The sequence below is a fragment of the Schistocerca gregaria genome, chromosome 4, assembly GCF_023897955.1.
Source record: "Schistocerca gregaria isolate iqSchGreg1 chromosome 4, iqSchGreg1.2, whole genome shotgun sequence".
NCBI classification, from domain to species: domain Eukaryota; kingdom Metazoa; phylum Arthropoda; class Insecta; order Orthoptera; family Acrididae; genus Schistocerca; species Schistocerca gregaria.
Genome location: NC_064923.1, coordinates 191,171,723 through 191,194,105, shown reverse-complemented (window position 1 = coordinate 191,194,105; position 22,383 = coordinate 191,171,723). Strand labels below are relative to the sequence as shown.

At 43.6% G+C, this 22,383-nt stretch overlaps 1 protein-coding gene across 1 annotated transcript in view; it reads left to right on the top strand.

Annotated features, from left to right (window-relative positions):
• LOC126266667 (glutamate receptor 1-like) overlaps nucleotides 1-22,383 on the top strand; it is a 438,813-nt gene that overhangs the window by 391,336 nt on the left and 25,094 nt on the right. Inside the window, exons 12-13 of the mRNA XM_049971086.1 lie at nucleotides 1,750-1,844; nucleotides 10,070-10,554. Coding sequence (XP_049827043.1) covers nucleotides 1,750-1,844; nucleotides 10,070-10,554 — 580 coding nt within the window. The remainder of the gene's footprint in view (nucleotides 1-1,749; nucleotides 1,845-10,069; nucleotides 10,555-22,383) is intronic.

The window sequence follows — 22,383 nt, the reverse complement described above, 5'->3', positions numbered from 1 at the left end:
AGATATGCATTAGGCTGAGAGAGAAATCGTCAGTCGAGGAGGAATGCAATATGCTCGATTTTGAACAATCAAGGTGCAGTGCAGGGCAGCATAATAATGGAGGTCATCCAAGTTGGAATAATGTCCCATAATAGAGACCGTGGCTACCAAGTGATCTCTGGTTGGAGGCAGCTACTGGCCGAAATAGGCTGCGATCTTTCGCAGCCGAGGCAAATCCAGACGTCACACGAGGTGGAGCTTTACAGACCACGTCGAAACTCACCCCATGACAGTGGAAGAGAGCTGACCGCCCTTAGGCGTCACCTGTATGAAAACGACCCAATTTCTGTTTCGACACTTCAAAAAAATGGTTCAAATGGCTCTGAGCACTATGGGACTTAACATCTTTGGTCATCAGTCCCCTAGAACTTAGAACTACTTAAACCTAACTAACCTAAGGACATCACACACATCCATGCCCGAGGCAGGATTCGAACCTTCGACCGTAGCAGCTGCGCGGTTCCGGACGGAGCGCCTTAACCGCGAGACCACCGCGGCCGGCTTCGACACTTCACCAGAAGGTGATAGGAGTGAGATAGATCGATATATGATTGCCTGTGTATGCATCTAGTTTTACGTTGTTTGGTAGCTGAGTTTCCTAGGACAGACGGGAAGGCTGCTGGTAAAACGCGCTTAGCTAAATGTTTAACATCTTTAAAAAAAATTTCAAATACATAAAACAGATCAAAGAACTACTTTAAAAACATACGATTTTGTAGAAATTTTAATTATTTGAAAAACAGCATGCTGCTTTGTTATAATAGTATTGTTGAAGTATCGTTATAGCATTCATCATTCGTTTGGAATGGTGAATGTTACAACAGAGTTCTGTGGCACTACAGGTAACAACTAAATTAATGAGGGTAAGGAGGGAGAAGGAGGGCAATGGATGAATGGGTTGATGTGGAGCGTTGTTGATTAGCGCTTGAAGAAAGGTATATCTCTGGAAGAATTTCATCGCTTGGTAGTGGGAATTGGTACGGGTTCCGGCGGGAGATGGTGAATGGGGCATCGAAGGTTGAGTATGAATACAGTCGCCCCTAACACAGTAGCATACCGAGAATGACGAAGAGTAGGTAGGATATTTGGTGTTGGTGCTGGGTTTTCTGATTAATATAGGAGTATAAGGTGTTCCTAAAAGACAAGAAAATGTGGCATAGGATGGGAGTTGGGGGGAGGTATATGGATGCTGTGGGTGTACGGTGATTGTTCGTCTAGGATTTAAAGGGATTCATATTGCGTAGAAGAACTGGAGATCAGGGATTGTAGGTATGTGTTATGATGGGGTGGCTGAGTGTTTTATATGTGAGGATAATAGTAGAGAACATAGACCAGAGAAAGTAGCTTCAGTCAGTTGTGTTTGATGGTAAGAAGGAGTGCATTCTATGTTAGTTTTCTGTCAGTAGTTAGTTGTTACTGTGTCAGTGAGAGGAATAGGTTGGCTGTGGATGGAGTGGTGGAAACCTGGACGACGGCGACATCCAGTGATGCAGCCAGAGATCGTGGCTTCCCTGTTCCGTTGATATCCTTGAATTTCGCAAGTATTACAACACTCGGCGGGAAGATTAGAATGGCGTTAGATGTTAAAAAGTTGTAATGTATGGCTTGGCTGTACACCCGAGAACCTTACGTTGTTTCATCGAGATCATAGGCATGTATAAACCGTGTACGTTGTGCGGAGAGCCTCTTACAGGTGGTGTCCTGTTGCAGACGAGCTGAGGATAGTGAAGGACGGCCAGTACGGAGCGGAGAACCCGGACGTGGAGGGAGGCTGGGATGGAATGGTTGGGGAGCTCGTCCGCAAGGTAAGCAGCCGGATGGGTATGCTCCTGCATGAACCGAATGAAAATATACTCAGAGAATATTCTATGACGTGTAAGTTGCACACTTCATAAAGATTGTGACCTATTCAGAGACGTATTTTACCATCCATTAATCAAAGCATTGTAAGCCATTTTAAATTTTTCTTCCTCTTCTCGCATCCCTTTAGTCTTGCAAATTATTAAAACTCATAGTGAAATCTTCAGCTGTCATTTATTTTGCGCAATTCACTACTAGTTTCGGTCAATGACCATTATCAAGCTTAGCGTAAGACGAATAAATTGCGGTTAGAGATTACACAGTTTACAGGGAGATATGACGTTAAATGCTATTTCACTTACTGCCATAAAAGGCGTAAAAGTCAAACCATAATTTAAACAATAGTAAGCTGCTCCTTTAAGCCCACCATAGTACGTAAAAATTTCTAGCAATAATAAATGTGTACGATAATCTTAGTCAAGAAGCAATTCCCGTCGATAGCCAGTAACACACCGACGAATGTAACTAGGCCAAAACGTCAACGATACAGTCAAAGACACCATGTCAGAGATAAAACTATAGTACATAATAGCTTGCAGTGTTAATTAACTCAGAGGTACATTATGATCTTTGGTTCCAAGTAAACACTGTTCATTAGTGAGCGAGATAGTGAAATTCCATATACACAAACGTAATACAACAAGAAATACCACACTGGCGCCGATTGTAATCTAAAATACATCGTAGTTGCCGAAAATAAATGAACTTAAATAATATAAACCATTTAACGATATCAATACACCAGGTAAGCCCACAATGGCGAAACTTTGTATACTACAAAACATATCATTTGCCGAAAAATAAGTTAGCTAATACATATTACATGGATAGGATGTTGTAATGTTAACACATAAAATAAAAACGTGATATACTAGCAAGTAAACATCAGATTACAAAATGATGCACCGTAAAATTTCATCCACAGTGTGCGTATAAAGAAAGCCAACCTCAACAACTTGTAAATGAGCTACTGATACTAAAGAATACATCTTTTACAAGCTCAGGAACAATACCAGACCCAACTTCTCATCAGTTCCGAATAACTGCTACGTAAAAAATAGCTCGTTTTTATTTATGTATGTCGGTCATTATTTGACTGTATTTAGTAATAATGCATTGCAAACCACCAGCTGCAGCTTCATCATTTTATTCCTCTAACGCTTCTGTTCACAAAATAGTGATTGACACACGAAAACACACACACAAACACACACACACACACACACACACACACACACACACACATATATATATATATATATATATATATATATATATATATATATATATATATATATATATAGGGTGTTTCAGAAATCACCGGTATATTTGAAACGGCAATACAAACTAAACGAGCAGCGATAGAAATACACCGTTTGTTGCAATATGCTTGGGTCAACAGTACATTTTCAGGCAGACAAACTTTCGAAATTACAGTAGGTACAATTGTCAACAACAGATGGCGCTGCGGTCTGGGAAACTCTATAGTACGATATTTTCCACATATCCACCATGCATAGTAATAATATGGCGTAGTCTCTGAATGAAATTACCCGAAACCCTTGACAACGTGTCTGGCGGAATGGCTTCACATGCAGATGAGATGTACTGCTTCAGCTGTTCAATTGTTTCTGGATTCTGGCGGTACACCTGGTCTTTCAAGTGTCCCCACAGGAAGAATTCACAAGGGTTCATGTCTGGCGAATAGGGAGGCCAATCCACGCCGCCTCCTGTATGTTTCGGATAGCCCAAAGCAATCACACGATCATCGAAATATTCATTCAGGAAATTAAAGACGTCGGCCGTGCGATGTGGCCGGGCACCATCTTGCATAAACGACGAGGTGTTCGCAGTGTCGTCTAAGGCAGTTTGTACCGCCACAAATTCACGAAGAATGTCCAAATAGCGTGATGCAGTAATCGTTTCGGATCTGAAAAATCGGCCAATGATTCCTTTGGAAGAAATGGCGGCCCAGACCAGTACTTTTTGAGGATGCAGGGACGATGGGACTGCAACATGGGGCTTTTCGGTTCCCCATATGCACCAGTTCTGTTTATTGACGAAGCCATCCAGGTAAAAATAAGCTTCGTCAGTAAACCAAATGCTGCCCACATGCATATCGCCGTCATCAATCCTGTGCACTATATCGCTAGCGAATGTCTCTCGTGCAGCAATGGTTTCGGCGCTGAGTAGTTGCCGCGTTTGAATTTTGTATGGATAGAGGTATAAACTCTGGCGCATGAGACGATACGTGGACGTTGGCGTCATTTGGACCGCATTTGCAACACGGCGAACGGAAACCCGAGGCCGCTGTTGGATCACCTGCTGCACTAGCTGCGCGTTGCCCTCTGTGGTTGCCGTACGCAGTCACCCTACCTTTCCAACACGTTCATCCGTCACGTTCCCAGTCCGTTGAAATTTTTCAAACATATCCTTTATTGTATCGCTTTTCGGTCCTTTGGTTACATTAAACCTCCGTTGAAAACTTCGTCTTGTTGCAACTACATTGCGTTCTAGGCGGTGGAATTCCAACACCAGAAAAATCCTCTGTTCTAAGTAATAAACCATGTTGTCCACAGCACACTTGCACGTTGTGAACAGCACTCGCTTACAGCAGAAAGACGACGTACAGAATGGCGCACCCACAGACAGCGTTGCCTTCTATATCTTTCACATCACTTGCAGCGCCATCTGTTGTTGAAAATTGTAACTACTGTAATTTCGAAAGTTTGTCCGCCTGAAAATGTACTTTTGTCCCAAGCATATTGCAACAAACGGTGTATTTCTATCGCTGCTCGTTTAGTTTTTATTGCCGTTTTAAATATACCGGTCATTTTTGAAATACCCTATATATATATAGGGTGATCGTGACCGGGCCAAATATCTCACGAAACAAGCGTCAAACGAAAAAACTACAAGGAACGAAATTTGTCTAGCGTGAAATGAAACCAGATGGCGCTGTGGTTGTCCCGCTAGATGGCGGTGCCATAGGTCAAACGGCTATCAACTGCGTTTTTTAAAAATATGGAATTGCCTTAAGAAGGTACACATTGGTGTAGAAGGACGCTTCAGACGGTTAATGAATGTACACCTGTTGACAACGACCAATGCTAAAATAACGCAACACAGTAGTCGAAGTGAGGATGCAAATCACAATAGTTTAAATCAATAATTAATTTGGATGTTGATCACAGCACAAGACACAAAATGTTCTGTAAGCTATGGTACTTTCTGTCATTTAACATCTTAAGAATAAAGTTTTCTGCTCATGTCTTGGGTCGTACTACTGAACATCTGGAGAAAGTAACAACCTTACATATTCTAAGCAATAATAAGCTGATGTCTCTCTCTGGACAACAGTTTTTTCAGGCAATTTCAACTCCTCCCGCATAGCATAACTGACGAGAGAACGTGCTCTGCCGCCGTAAAGTACTTTAAGGAATGCAGTTCTCCAGAAGCTGTACTTAATCAATAATTTCATTTTAATCGTTATACATTACAGAATAAAAAAAAAAAAAATGCTGCTTCAAATGTTGCCTGTTTTATCTATGAATCGCATGTCGATTATTAGCTAATGCATTTTGGTGCTGTGACAATAATGATATCATATACTACATCCCATAAAAGATTAAATGTGTCATGCAAACAAACAGAAAGATGTTATGGGGAAGGCGAATGAAATACTGTGTTTATTGGCAGAATATTTAGAAGTTACAAGAAAGCTACTAAACAGATTGCTTGTCCTTCCTCTTCTGCGGTGAAGAAGGGCAGCTCGTTCTGTATTATGCGAAATATGGGAGAGAGTGCACTTTCTTAATAGGGGTGGCAATGATTAACCAAAGGCTTTTTTAATTAAACGAAAGTTTTGTCACCAACACTCTCCTCCGAATATTTCGTTGACTCCCACTTACAAAGGAATAAATAATCATCATGATTAAATAAGGGAAATCAGAGTTCGCCTGGAATGATTGAGGTATTAATTTCTTCTACGTGCTTTTTAACTGTTAGAGAGGGTTTGGTAAGTCTGGTAAAAAAGCAAGATGAAATGTTCCATTAACAACTCTCGTGAGTTCTCGATATATTGAGGGATATATACTTGGTCCAACAACTTCTACCTTTTTCATCCCATCAGAAAAATATCTTCTACCGGTCTCTGCAAAATGCTCGTTGACTTCATTTATTACTTCCTCATTCAATAAAAATTTCATCGCAGCAAGGCAGAATTCCAAGTTAGGGAACAGGAAGAAATCGCCTGGTGAACAAAGTCTACGAGGTAGCATTTCAAATCCAAATTCATGCACTTTCACCATTCTTATTCCTGCTGATTGGGATGGTGCATTATCCTGTTACAAGATCACAAATTTTTTGTGCCAACCTTAGTCATTTTCCAGACAACGGAAATGCCAGATGATCCAGCAATGAAGCTCAATTCGGTCCAGTTACGGTTCTGACTTTATCCAAGTAATCTACGAGGATTGTTCCTTGGGAGTGCCAAAGAGCCGCGACTATCATGTTACCATCTCATTGAATGGTCTCTGCCTTTTTGGTGAACTTTCTCCAACCTGTGCCCGTTGTTTTTATTGCTGTTTTCACTCTGGTGTGTAATGACGGATTCACGTTTCGTCAGCAGTCACAAATCAGTGCAAAAGGTCTTGCGGATTGCGACTGAACACCGTTAGACTTTCTATTGAAACGGGACAGATGCGCGTTTGGTCGACTGTGAGCATTCGTGGTAGCCACCTCGCATACAGCTTGTTCATACTCAATTCTCCGTGAAAGATATTAAACATTCTCTCAGTAGAATACCTACAGTCTCAACAATTCCGAATTTTTATTCGGCGTTCTTGCATTATTATATCATGGATTTTGACAATGGTTTCCTTTGTGATGACCTCAGGTGAAAGGCAACGAGCCATTCCATTCAGCTCTGTGTTGATTTGTGTGGCAGTCCAACCCTTCAAATAAAAGGTTTCTTAGTAACACGGAACTCACGTTTTTTCCATTTTCGTACGCAGTCGACACATTGACCAATTCAGACGGCTGTCAGCAGTGAACTGTAAGCTGTACAATGTTTAAATTCTTTATACAGTTCGTGGAATAATGAAGCTTATCAACCATGAAATCGCAACAAAAATGTTTCACTCTTTCACGGAAATTTACCAGACGTATCAAGCCACCCTCTTAAATTGCAGAGTAATCATGTACATGCAGATGTAGCCGTAGTTTTAAGAGGGTTGGAACTTTAATAGTGGCAGCTATTTATTTACAGCTCGTACAAAATAGATACGTGTTTAAAGGTTTTACTGACCTTCAAAGTAGAGTCACCAGCATTGTGTGTAACCCGCTGCAAGCGATGTGGTAGCCGTAGGATACCCTTAGCAGTGCCAGACGTGTTGACAATTCGAGCGACGCGGTCTATTGGCCGACGAATTTGTAGCACTTCTGAAGCGAATGCCGTGAAGTGTTCCCTTCAGTTTATAAATCGATTTGATCTCACTTGGGCGTAAGTGAGGATAGTGCAGTAGGTGGCATAGCACTTAGCAGCCCCTTCAGTCAAACAAATCAGTATCAGGTTGCACTATACGTGCTTGAGCATTCTCCTGCAAAATGATGGTCAGGTCCTGCAGAAAGTGTCATCATTTCTGTCTCTAAGCTGGTCGCAGGTTGTGTTCCAAAAGTAAACAGCATTGAGACAGAAGTGATGACACTTTCTGCAGGGCCTGACCATCATTTTGCAGGACATCGCTCAAGCACGTATAGTGCAACCTGATACTGATTTGTTTGACTGAAGGGGCTGATAAGTGCTATACATCTACATCTACATATACATACATACTCCGCAATCCACCATACGGTGCGTGGCGCAGGATACCTCATACCACAAGTAGCATCTTCTCTCTCTGTTCCACTCCCAAACAGAACGAGGGAGAAATGACTGCCTATATGCCTCTGTACGAGGAATAATCCCTCTTATCTTATATTTGTGGTCTTTACGCGAAATATAAGTTGGCGGCAGTAAAATTGTACTGCAGTCAGCCTCAAATGCTGGTTCTCTAATTTTTCTAAGTAGCGATTCACGAAAGGAATGCCTCCTTTCCTCCAGATACTCCCACCCGAGTTCCTGAAGGATTTCCGTAACACTCGCATGATGATCAAACGTATCAGTAACAAACCTAGCAGCCCGCCTCTGAATATCTTCTATGTCCTCCCTCAATCCGACCTGATAGGGATCCCAAACGCTCGAGCAGTACTGAAGAATAGCTCGTATTGGTGTTTTATAAGCGGTCTCCTTTACAAATGAACCACATCATCCCAAAGTTCTACCAATGCACCGAAGACGACTATCCGCCTTCCCCACAACTGCCATTACATGCTTGTCCCATTTCATATCGCCCTGCAATGTTACTCCCAAATATTTAATCGACGTGACTGTGTCAAACGCCACACTACTAATGGAGTATTCAAACATTACGGGATTCTTATTACTACTGATCTGCATTAATTTACATTTATCTATATTTAGAGTTAGCTGCCATTCTTTACACCAATCACAAATCCTGTCAGAGTCGTATCCTCCTACAGTCACTCAACGCCGACACTTTCCCGTGCACCACAGCATCATCAGCAAGCAGCCGCAGATTGCTATCCACCCTACCCAAAAGATCATTTATGTAGATAGAGAACAACAGCGGACCTACCACACTTGCCTGTGGCACTCCAGATGATACCCTCACCTCCGATGAACACTCACCATCGAGGATAACGTACTGGGTTCTGTTACTTAAGACGTCTTCGAGTCACTCACATATTTGGGAACCAGTCCCAATATGCTTGTACCTTAGTTAGGAGTCTGCAGTGGGGCAACGAGTCAAACGCTTTCCGGAAGTCAAGGAATATGGCATCCGTCTGATACCCTTCATCCACGGTTCGCAAGATATCATGTGAAAAAAGGGCGAGTTGCGTTTCGCAGGAGCGATGCTTTCTAAAGCCGTGCTGATGCATGGACAGCAACTTCTCTGTCGCAAGGAAATTCATTATATTCGAACTGAGAATATGTTCGAGAAGCCTCCAACAAACCGATGTTAAGGATATTGCTCTGCAATTTTGAGGATCCGTTCTTCTACCCTTCTTATATACAGGCGTCACCTGCGCCTTTTTCCAGTCGCTCGGAACTTTACGTTGGGCAAGAGATTCGCGATAAATACAAGCTGGGTAAGGAGCCAATGCAGTACTCTCTGTAAAACCGAACTGGAATCTCATCAGGATCTGGCGATTTATTTATTTTCAACCCATTCAGCTACTTCACAGCCCCATGGATGTCTATGTCCTCCATGCGGGAATCTGTACGAGACTCAAACGACGGCGGCATTTCTTAAATGCTAAATTTAAGATTTTAGCTTTCTTTTTTCTGCCTTCCGTTGCCAGGCCAGAATGGGCCTTCGACCCGCTTACCGATTTCACGTAAGACCAGAATTTCCTTGGGTTTTCAGCAAGATCTTTTGCTAAGGTATGACGGTGGCAGTGGTTGTATGTGCATACCATCTACTGCTCTCCCCTGACTTAAGCCCTCGTGAGTTCAACTCTATTTCTAAACTAAAGGAAACACTTCACAGCATTCGCTTCATAAGTGCTACACATTCGTCGGGCAATAGGCCAAGCCGCTCGAACCGACAACACAAGTGGCACTGCGAAGGGTATCCTACGACTTCCACATCGCTGGCGACGGGTTATGCACAATGCTGGTGACTCTAATTTGAAGGTTATTAAGACTTTGAAACACGTATCTATTTTGTACGAGCTGTAAATAAATAGTTGTCACCATTAAAGTTCCAACCCTCAAGGTTGATATCAAAATCTGCAAACATGTGATGCTACACAAGTAATTGTGTGTTATGATCGCAGAACGAGTAATCATAAAATCAATGTCGTGTGCAGAGGAAAAAGCGTTACACTGGCACCAGGAGCCATCCGGGGTGGCCGAGCGGTTCTAGGCGCTACTGTCTGAAACCGCGCGACCGCTACTGTCGCAGGTTCTAATCCTGCCTCGGGCATGGATGAGTGTGGTGTCCTTAGGTTAGTTAGGTTTAAGCAGTTCTAAGTTCTAGGGGACTGATGACCTCAGAAGTTAAGTCCCATAGTGGTCAGAGCCATTTGAACCATTTGCCACCAGGAGGCGGACATCGCGATCGCGTCGATGACGATCACGTCGGAGCGGGAGCGCGTGATCGACTTCAGCAAGCCGTTCATGTCGCTGGGCATCAGCATCATGATCAAGAAGCCGGTGAAGCAGAAGCCGGGCGTGTTCAGCTTCCTGAACCCGCTCAGCAAGGAGATCTGGGTGTGCGTCATCTTCTCGTACGTGGGCGTCAGCATCGTGCTCTTCATCGTGTCGCGCTTCTCGCCCTACGAGTGGCGCCTGCTGCAGCCCGCCTTCCAAGAACCCCCCGGGCTCGCGTTCGTCAGCGGGCCCGGACCCTGCCCGGCCGACGGCGTCGTCGGCATCGGCGCCGTCGGGGTCGACGGGGGCGGAGGGGCGGGCGGCGGGGGCGGCAAGGATCCCGGCAGCGGCGCGCTCACCAACGAGTTCAGCATCCTCAACAGCCTGTGGTTCGCGCTCGGCGCCTTCATGCAGCAGGGCAGCGACATTGCGCCCAGGTCAGCCTCATCCTTTAACTCCTAGTCACCTCAGACTGTGCGTTTTCTGGTGTACGAGGTTCGTCCGGAAAATACGGAGACATGGCTTAGCCACAGCCTGGGGGATGTTCCCAGAATGAGATTTACACTCCGCAGCAGGGTGTGCGCTGATATGAAACTTCCTGGCAGGAGAGTATCTGTAAAGTTTGGAGGGTAGGAGACGAGGTACTGGCAGAAGTAAATCTGTGAGGACGGGGCGTCAGTCGCGCTTGGGTAGCTCAGTTGGTAGAGCACTGGCCCGCGAAAGGCAAAGGTTCGAGTCTCGGTCTGGCACACAGTTTTAATCTGCCAGGAAGTTTCATATCAGCGCACACTCCGCTGCAGAGTGAAAATCTCATTCTGAAATCATCCCCCAGGCTGTGGCTAAGCCATGTCTCCGCAATATCCTTTCTTTCAGGAGTGCTGGTTCTGCAAGGTTCGCAGGAGAGCTTCTGTAAAGTGTCGAATGTAGGAGACGAGGTACTGGCAGAAATAAAGCTGTGAGGACGGGGCGTGAGTAGTTCTTCAGTAGCTCAGTTGGTAGAGCCCGTGAAAGGCAAAGGTTCCGAGTTCGAATCTCGGTCCGGCACACAGTTTTAATCTGCCAGGAAGTTTCATATCAGCGCACACTCCGCTGCAGAGCGAAAATCTCATTCTGAAATCATCCCCCAGGCTGTGGCTAAGCCATGTCTCCGCAATATCCTTTCTTTCAGGAGTGCTGGTTCTGCAAGGTTCGCAGGAGAGCTTCTGTAAAGTGTCGAATATAGGAGACGAGGTACTGGCAGAAATAAAGCTGTGAGGACGGGGCGTGAGTCGTTCTTGGGTAGCTCAGTTGGTAGAGCTCTTGCCCGTGAAAGGCAAAGGTCCCGAGTTCGACTCTCGGTCCGGCGCACAGTTTTAATCTGCCAGGAAGTTTCATATCAGCGCACACTCCGCTGCAGAGTGAAAATCTCATTCCGAAATCATCCCCCAGGCTGTGGCTAAGCCATGTCTCCGCAATATCCTTTTTTTCAGGAGTGCTAGTTCTGCAAGGTTCGCAGGAGAGCTTCTGAAAAGTTTGGAATGTAGGAGACGAGGTACTGGCAGAAGTAAAGCTGTGAGGACGCGGCGTGAGTCGTTCTTCAGTAGCTCAGTTGGTAGAGGTCTTGCCCGTGAAAGCAAAGGTCCCGAGTTCGAGTCTCGGTCCGGCGCACAGTTTTAATCTGCCAGGAAGTTTCATATCAGCGCACACTCCGCTGCAGAGTGAAAATCTCATTCAGGATTGCTGAAAGTCGTCAGTTGTGATGTTGTTCACTTGCTGTGTCGTTTCCGCCTTGATGGCTTCCACATCTCCCAAGTGCCGCCCCCGAAGCACCATTTTGCATTTCGGGAACATGAAGGAGTCACACGGGGCTAAATCGGGTAAAGAAGGCGGGTGGTCTGTCTCGGTGATTGAGCTTCGGGCCAAAAACTCGCGCACAACGAGCGACGTGTGAGCGGGCGCATTGTCGTGATGAAGGATCCACCTGCCCCCTTTTGCCAACTCCGGTCGAACTCGGGCCATACGAGCTCTGAGACTTGTCAGAACTTTAACGTAAAAATTTCCGTTCACTCTCTGGCCCGGAGGGACAAATTCCTTGTGAACAATGCCCCTAGAATCAATGAAAACAATCAACATTGACCTCACACTGGACCTTGATTTTGGCGACTTCTTTGTTCTCGGTTCTCCTGCTAGTTTTCTTTCCTTGCTTTGAGATTTGAGCTCCACATCGAATTCGTTAAACCAGGAATCGTCTCCAGTGATGACTCGGTTGAGAAAGTCCCCTCGTTCCTCTGCTTCCAACCAATCCTCACAGCACTCAACCCTCTTTGCTTTCTGTTCTGGCGTCAAGAGCTTCGGTACGATTTTCGCACACAATTTCTTCATTTCAAGTTTTTGTGTCAGGATTTCGTGAACGATTGTTTTGGGGACTGACAGCTTGTCAGCAATCATTCTGACTGTCAATCTACGGTCTTTAAGAACGCAAGCCCGAATTCGTTCAACATTTCCATCGGAACTGGATGTCGACGGGCGTCCTGGGCGAGAGTCACCTTTCACTTCTTCTCTACCATCCCGGAACCATTTTAACCATTTGTTTACGGTTGGTTCCTTCAGACAATTGTCTCCGTAAACCTGTTTCAAACACTCAAAAATCGCACGACCATTCTTGCCTAGCTTTGCAAGAAACTTGTTATTCACGCGCTGTTCCCCAATCAGAGAGAGCTCCATGCCGATGGCAGGTGAAAAAGGGAAACTGTCGAAGCTGCCACTCACTCCCACCTTCACGCAGAGTGCTCTGACTCGAACTGAGTTTGATGGGATTGATTACAGCAGTAGTCCTACCTGGCGGTAACTGCAACTTTTATACGTATTTTCCGGGCAAACCTCGTATAATCCAGTTGGCGTATCAGTCTCACCACTACAGCCACGGTAACATCAGATCATGAATTTCCGGGCGTCCACCACAGTGGACATGTCACTCTGACAACTATAGCCTTAATGACCTCTGTCCGTATGTTTCCTGATGATCAACTCATTGAGGCAATCAGTTGTATTGCTGTAGTAGAAATAAATAAATCTAACCAAGTGATAAACTTCGATTTTGATCGGCTTTGAATATGTTTTAATGTAGAGCAAATTAAGTCACACATTTTTAAACATGCCCGTCGTAATCCCATAAGGGTTGACACACCCCCCTAGAAAACTCAAAGTTCATTCATAATTTTTAAACTCGCCTTCTTTGCGCCAGGAAGGGTTCCAACAAGGGAAATGCCCAGACGTCTCAAAGTGAAGCAAAGTGATGTTGTTCGGACATGGTGGAGATAAAGAAGGACGAGAACTGTCGATGACATGCCTCGCTCAGGCCGCGCAATAGCTGCTATTCCACCGGGTGACCGCTACCTACGGATTATGGTTAGGAGGAACCCTGTCAGCAACGCCACCATGTTGAATAATGCTTTTCGTGCAGCCACAGGACGTCGTGTTACGATTCAAACTGTGCGCAGTAGGCTGCATGATGCGCAACTTCACTCCCGACGTCCATGGCGTGGTCCATCTCTGCAACCACGACACCATGCAGCGCGGTACAGACAGGCCCAACTACATGCCGAATGGACTGCTCAGGATTGGCATCACGTTCTCTTCACCGATTAGTGTCGGGTATGCATTCAAACAGACAATTTACAGAGACGTGTTTGGAAGCAACCCGGTCAGGGTGAACGTCTTAGACACACTGTCTTGCTGTTTTAGGGTGGCATTATGTAGGGCCGACGTACGCCGTTGGTGAACACGGATGGCGCAGTAACAGTTGTACGGCCGGCCGCGGTGGTCTCGCCGTTCTAGGCGCGCAGTCCGGAACCGTGCGACTGCCACGGTCGCAGGTTCGAATCCTGCCTCGGGCATGGATGTGTGTGATGTCCTTAGGTTAGTTAGGTTTAAGTAGTTCTAAGTGCTAGGGGACTGATGACCACAGCAGTTGAGTCCCATAGTGCTCAGAGCCATTTTGAACAGTTGTACGGTACGTGAATGCCATCCTCCAACTGATATAGCAACCATGTCGGCAGCATATTGGCGAGGCATTCATTTTCATGGACGACAATGTGCGCCCCCATCGTGCACATCTTGTGAATCCTTCAGGGTAACGACATCGCTCGACTAGAGTGGTCAGCATGTTCTCCAGACATGAACCCTGTCGAAGATACCTGGGATGGATTGAAAAGGGCTTTTTATGGACGACGTGAACCTACAACCACTCTGAGCGATCTACGTCCAATCGCCGTTGAGGGGTGGGACAATCTGGACCAGCAGTGTTTTGATGAATCTGTGGATACTATGCCACGACGAATACAGCCCTGCATCAATGCAAGAGGACGTGCTATTGGGTATTAGAGTTACTGGTGTGCCCAGCAATTTGGACCAACACCTCTGAAAATATCGCTGTTTACACATGCAGTGTGTGGTGTTCATGAGAAATAAAAAGGGCGGAAATAGTCTTAATTTTGATCTCTATTCCAATTTTATGTACAGGTTCCGGAACACTCGGAACCGAGGTGATGCAAAACATTTTTTGATATGTGTACAAGATTGGATTGGATTGTTTGTGGGAGAAGAACGGACAGCGAGGTCATCAGTCTCATCGGAATAAGCCAGGGTGGGGAAGGAAGGAGGCCGTGCCCTTTCAAAGGAACCATCCTGGCATTTTCCTGGAGCGATTTAGGATGTGTAGAAGACTGACAAATTTCTGGTTCGTGTGATTAATGGCAGTTAGCTCTAAATGTGGAAAAATGTAAGCTTGAGGACGAGTGAGAAGAACGAACCTGTAATGTTCGGATACAGTGTTCCTAGTGTCCTACTTGAGCAGTCTAGTCATTGAAATATCTGGACGTAACGGTGCAAAGCGATATGAATGAAACAAACATGCGAGAACTGTGATAGGGAAGGCGAATGGACGACTTCGGTTTATTGGGATAATTTTAGCAAAGAGTTGTTCACCTGTAAAGGAGATAGCATATAGGACGCTGGTGCGACCAATTCTTGTGCAGTTCAGAGGCGGGCTGCTAGGTTTGTTACGGGTAGGTTCGAAAAAATAAGTGTTACGTGGATGCTTCGGGTGCGCAAATGCGTATCCCTGGAGGGAAGGCGATGTTCTTTTCGAGAAACACTGTTGAGATAATTTAAAGAACCGGCATTTCAGGCTGACTGCCACGCGATTCTACAGCCGCCCACATACACTGCGCCATAGGACCACGAAGATAAGATACGAGAAGTTGCGACTGATACGGAGGCATAGAGATATTCGTTTTTCTCTCGCTCTCTTTGAGAGTAGAACGGGAAAGGAAACGACTAGTAGTACAGGGTTCCCTCCGCCACGCCCCGTACCGTGACTTGCCGATTATCTGCGTAGGTGTAAATTGCTACGTAGACGCTTCGAGAACAATGGGTATCCCTGGAGGGAATTCGAATTTTTTTTCGAGAAACACCATTGAGAAAAATCAGCGAATCGGCATCTAAAGCTGACTAAAGAATGATTCTGCTATCGTTAAATGTATATTTCGCGTTAAAATAGGAGAAATTAGGGCTCATATGGAGGCATAAAGACAGCCGTTTTTCATTCGCATGATAGGAAATCATTAGTAGCGGGGCAGGGTACACTTCGCGACGCACCGTACAGTGGCTTGCTTCGTATGTATGTAAACGTAGATGTAGTTGAAAGGTCAGTATCTTTGCCGCAAGCCTGAAAATAGAGAACATGCAATTCCTCGATACCAGCCCTGTGGACAGGTCAGTCTCACCACCGCAGCTGCAGCAACCTCAGAGTGTGAATTTCGTAGTTACCAACACAGATGAAAGGTCAATTTTACCACTGTAGTCTTACCGACATTAGAGCGAGTATTTCGTCTCGCTCAACAGAATGTGCATTTCCTAATGTCGAAATTACTGAACAATCTCTCTTAGGTCATATGTATCCTGATATTCAACTCAGGTGAAAGGTCAGTTTCATCACGGCAGCTCTGAAGAGCTGAGAACATACTTGTTCAGGCGATCAACCTAATGAGTAGGAATGTCTCATTACTGCAGTTGTGACAACCTCAGTATGTGCAGTTCCTGGGTTATAGTCCAGTTGTCCAGCCAGTTTCACCACTGTTGCCCTAGAAACGACTGGACGTGCATTTCCTGGTGTCTAATACAATGGGGAAATCAGTGTCACTGATGTAGCCCTCACAATCAGAGACAGTACATTTCCGTATTTCCACTAGAGTAGATCCTAAGTTTCTGCACTACATCCTATAACTGATGTAGTCGTTAGCAGAAGTTACTGTTCTGGCTGGCCGGAGTGGCCGTGCGGTTCTAGGCGCTACGGTCTGGAGCCAAGCGACCGCTACCGTTGCAGGTTCGAATCCTGCCTCTGGCATAGATCTGTGTGATGTCCTTATATTAGTTAGGTTTAATTAGTTCTAAGTTCTAGCCGACTGATGACCTCAGAAGTTAAGTCGCATAGTGCTCAGAGCCATTTGAACCATAGAAGTTACTGCCAGTTTATTCTCTGGACTAGAACCTAATACCGTGCTATGATGACAATTGAATCATACGCAGAAGTATTGTGTGCTGCATTGGCTGTAGCCAGGGAACTGCATTTTGTTTCAACAAGGCCGAGAGAAAGGTCAGAGGTCAGTTTCTTCTGTACACAAATGTTATGGTAAACACGGAACACTTCCGTGGCATGGTATTTCATTATAAGTTTGCTTCGTGATAAGTTTGTACTTTCATATTACTATCATGTTTATTTAATTTATTTCATTTTATTGGTCACATAATGGAAAGCAATACACTTAATATAATGAATGAAATAAAGGGGTGGTTGTACGAGAAGTAGGCGACTGAATACTTCCCCAGGCGTCTCAGTGTCCCAAATGACACACGACTTTGTCATCTGTGGTGGCCGCAAAGTGGTCTCAATCAGCAATCTCCAAAGAAAAGTTTAGTGGAGTGGCCAGTTAGCTTCCTTTAGGTAAAGAAAAAAGGATTTATATCATTTCTTCAGGCCAAGTGTAATAATTCAATTCCGAAAACTTCTAGACATTATAGTCTTGCGCACTAAGCTTGGATAATTTCGTAATAGATGCCCGTAAGTCCAAAAATGGCGTTTATTCAAAAAACGTCACCGAATTTCAACAAAAGGTTCTCCATTGTCTCCTAGTACAATACAACTTCAAATGAAGATAATAATGTGACTGAAACAATTCAGCAGCTTTGGGCCGAATACATTGAAGTCAGACAAAAATATTGAAACTGTGGTATACACCTCACACAAATTATTTTTACGCATGTTCCTTTAATTTTGGCAAAAAATGAATAATCTCTGTTCCTGATGTCGTAAAGTTCGGCAAAGGGCCTCCTCGTTTCTTCTAAGTGCACCCAGGTTTCAACCAACCACTCGACTCTGTATTTCCGGTATACATTTTGACCTTGATTGAATTACATAATGTGTCAGTCAATCATGGACAAGGCAGAAATCGAGAGAAAAAAACGCTGTTTGATAATGATCGTCCTGCGAACGTACATGCTAATACACTGCTGTTGTTACTTGACTCGACCAACACAGAAGACAGACGATTTATCGTGTTAATGTGTGTAGATAAAAATCCTAAGTCAAGATCGCTAAAACTCCTTTATTGATTACTGGTTTCAACTCATCGAAGAGTTATCTTCAGATCAATAAAAATTATTACTTATTCTAGTGTGTATCAGCCACCAGGCATTACAATTTGCATAATCTGTTGAGCTGAATCGCTCTGGTTGTCGTTCACAAACTTAAGTTCTTTGAGTACTCAACAGCCATAATACAGCTGTGTCCTGCAGTGTTTCGTGTGATACGCCTTATTTACATTCGCACATGGAATATATGACAGTTACCATTGTCAGTCACTTTGCATCTAAACACAAGTGTGGCAGTATGAGCACTGCAGACGTATATGGTAAACGTTGTGCATTACGTAAGCATGACGAGCCACTTTAATGTGTACGAGACAACGAGACCGATTCAGCTGAACAGATTATGACGATGCATGAGGCCTCGTGGCTGATACACACGGAATTGAGCAGTAGTTTTTATTGATCTGAAGATGCATGAGTTGAAACTGCTAATAAGTAAACGAGTTTTAGCGATCTTGACTAGTAGTGTTATCTACACTTTCTTCATACATTTGTACCTCAAATGGAGGCCTATGTTTCATATTAGACTTCTTTTAGCGAGGAATTTCGTATTGTTATGATCTGCCCTGCCGCTTCTGACCCTCTTGCTTCGTCCTTCGTGAATTATTTTCCATCAAAAATAGCATAATTTCATCAGCTCACGTACGAAATCTTGCAAGCGTTATTATGTACAGAGCGGTGACAGATTTTGGACAGTACATTTTGGATTTCGTTTTCTTATACCTTCAACATAAATTTGCGATGCATTTGGATGCGAAGGCACATCTGTGGGAAACGTTACAGTAGTCAAGTGAAGTAGTCAAAATGAAATGCAGACAAAGAGAAACTGCATTCCTAAAAAGTCGAAAAAAGCTAAGTTTCAAAATGAAATCAAGACTGTTTCGACTGCAACCTAGCCTAGGAAGGAGGGGAGAAATAGTTTTTCGAATACGTAAAAAGAAGTAATATATGTAATCACCGACATTTTTTTAGTCATAAGTCTTCTGACTGGTTCTTGTATTAACATTTTCATCCCTGTGCAGCAATTCGACGTCTTCAATTATTTGTTAGTTGTGGTCCAATACAGGTCTTCCCCCGCAGTTTTTAACCTCTAGTAACACGGAAGTTATTTCTTGTTGTCTTAATTTATGCCATACCTTCCTGCTCCGTCTTATTTTCATTGTTTAGATATGCTCATTCTTCCCCGATTGTGCGGAGAACTTCTTCATTCCCTACCTCATAAGTCTACAGTCCACCTAATTATCAATACTTCATATTCAAACTCATGTGAAACATTTCGATTTTCTTCGTCTGTGTTCCCACAGTCCATGGCACAGTATCATACAATGCTGTGCTCCAAACACCACTGATCAAACTTTGTTAATAAAAGTGAAATGCGTCTGCTCTAAAATTCAGCTAAACTGCAGTTCAGCGAAAAATTTCTTCCTCGATCAAACTCCACAACACGAAAAGACACTACTATCATTACGGTGACTAGTGCCCCTCTAATCCGTGTGCGGCCGATGCACGAGGAATCCAAAGGTCTTGTAATGATCGGTTTGAGTAATCTCTCATACAACGTCTAGCACTTTGCTTGCGGTAAATGCTTGCAACAGTTTCCATGCTTCACGTCTAAAATAAGACTAACAAATGTAGCATACTATTATAACGACAGGTACTGTGTATTCTTGTCAGAGGACGACCTTTATTTGAGCTTACATTTAATTCTTTCAATAGAATGGCGGTGTCTCTACGCATTCACTTTACGTTATTGATTTGAACACACACGGCCGCTAATTATCAGACCATTGTAAACGGTAAAGTAACACACACAAAGTCTCACCTCTTATATCATTGCTTCACGGCAGCAGCAATGAATCCTGCGGTCGCTGCACTCGAGAACAGCGGCAGACGGGATATTAAAAAAGTTTTCTCAAACTTACACATTTCGTTAAAGTCTTCTCTCCTTTGCGCGCAACTTACAGATGTAAAACAGGAGAAGCACAAGGCTGGCTAAAAACTGCTCCCACTGGTAAAATTCCGAGGAGTTTCACGTCCGGCTTACATGTTCGGAGATGAGCGGTTGCTTCTTTCGTGCCACAAACATTTGTTAAAGTACAGGAAATCCCTAGACTATACTTCTTTTTTTAACAAAACAACAACTTATATAGTGTACGAAAGATGTGAAAGCATGAAGCAATGAAAGAAAACTTGACAATGTATTATCAAGAAGTCGAGAAATTGTACTTCACTCATTCCACTCATTTTACACACTCAGGCTCTGATTAATAATGTCTTTCAATCCATAAAAGCACATTTTGACGTTTTTTTCTTCTAGCTCCTTTTTTTCAGCCTTCGGAAGAGATTTCTGCGACTCAAAGAAATCTTTGTCCTCTCCTTCAATTTTTGCTTTCTGCAGCTTCCTGTAATGGCACAGAAGTTATTCCCTGACGTCTTGATATTTTCCTGTCATTGAGTCCCTTCTATTAGGTAAAATTTTCGATGTATTAATTGCTCGTCTGTATTAGGGAGACCCGTCTCATTTCTCGTAACTATACCTGATTTTCTGCAGTCTTTCGTAACCCCACATCTTAATCTTTCGTATACTCTGCTTTGCAAGCTACCGCACAACAAATGATTAACATTGTTTCTTAAGTCTATTCCTGTGTATGGTAGTTATCAATTAACGGATGCTCATTTCATAGGGTGCTCTAAATCTTGCAAATCGTCACAGACAATAACAATGTCGTCAGCGAAACTTAACATTTATATCATTTCATCCTCAACTTTTATGCCACATTGCTTTATCTCCTTCAGTGCATCTTTGATATATAGATGGAACAGTAGAGGGGAATTACTACATTCTTGCCTTAAGCCCCATTCAATCCGATGACTATCGTTTCTATATTCCCCTCTTACTTCTACATAAACTCTTTCTTTACAGCAGATACCTATTTTTCTGAGGTTTTGAAATATCGAGTGAAGGAATAATTTTACTAGGTCGTCGGATCCTACGAGAAGGTAAGAAATTCCAAGTTTAATATAAATCCCATTTTATATTTTTTCTGAGAAAAGTTCATTCATTAACGTCATGAACAACAATTTTTTGACACGAATAGTGCATAGCCAAATAGCATTTACAAACTCAGACTGCACAAGCCAGCGTGATACGACCGACACAATTGGTATGTTATACTTGAACAACCTGGGAGATGTCGCTTTTCTGAGTTGAAAATTTTCAGAAGTGATAGGCTTATCTGTGATGAACAATTTTTTCAGAAATTCTTTTCTTAATATTGCCTGTCTGAATTTTGCTGCTCAAATAATAAAACTCATAATTTCCATTCCCTGAAGCAAATTTGTGAGATGTTGCTATTGGTGTTCCCGATTCAAAAGTGATCTTCAATCAATCGAAGGTGACTGTCGACCATACAACTGATATCCCGACTGGCATTTACGTTATGAATTTTTCTGCGCCAACCATCGAGAGGGCTTACAGAAAGAAACTGAATTTTGACTGGTGCAGTTCATGAAATTTTACGAAAACGCTATATAGAAAATTATTTCTCAGTTAAGTGACCTCAAGGCAAAAAAGAAAAACTACTGATCATTTGAAAATAACAATTTGAACAAGGTGAGGATCAGCTACATAGGACACTAGCATTGGCTTTACGGATAATGACACCATTAGTCAGCGCTGTGGATTTACAAGGGATTCCCATGCTCATTTTATCATCATCGTCTAGATACAGTGTGTAAGTGATGATCGCTGTGTCCCTCGATTAAAATAAATAGTGTGTTTCGAAAGGTGGCTTTAACTTTCATGTATTTTACCAATGTAAGTTAGCACCACCGATAAACACCTTAAAGAAATCAGTATTAACTAAAATCTAAAGCTCGTCGTACACTTTAAGACAAAATAAGGACGCACCACTAAGGAATTATACGAAAGAGAAGGAAATAGATGGATGTGATGAATACGTACAGACAAAACAAATGATTACAAAATGAGATTTTCACTCTGCAGCGGAGTGTGCGCTAATATGAAGCTGTGAGGACGAGTCGTGAGTCGTGTTTGGGTAGCTCAGTTGGTAGAGCACTTGCCCGCGAAGGTAAAGGTCCCGATTTCGAGTCTAGGTCCGGCACACAGTTTTAACCTGTGAGGAAGTTTCAAATGATTACAATTTCAGACATATTCGATCATTTATTCAAGAGAGAGACTCAAAAATTGAGTTTGTCAGTAACACACTGGCAGTTATTGTTGGATAACCTCCTGAGGGAAATCGTGGCAAGTGCGGTCCAACTGGCGCCCTTAGATCGTCAAAATCCGGAGACGATTGGAGGGTCTTGCCACAATGCTCCAAACTTCCTGAACTAGGGAGAGGTCCGCCGACATTGCTTGCCAAGGCAAGCACGAAAACAAGTTTAGAAACTCTGGCCGTATGCGGGTGGGCAATGTCTTACTGAAATGTAAGTCCTGGATTGCTTATAACAAAAGGGGGCGTAGGACATGGCCTGGAATCTCATTGACAGGAGTACAGTTGTCTTCAGTGGTGAGTTCTGCTTCGAAATTAGCCCAGGTTCCCAGCGAAGACATGTCT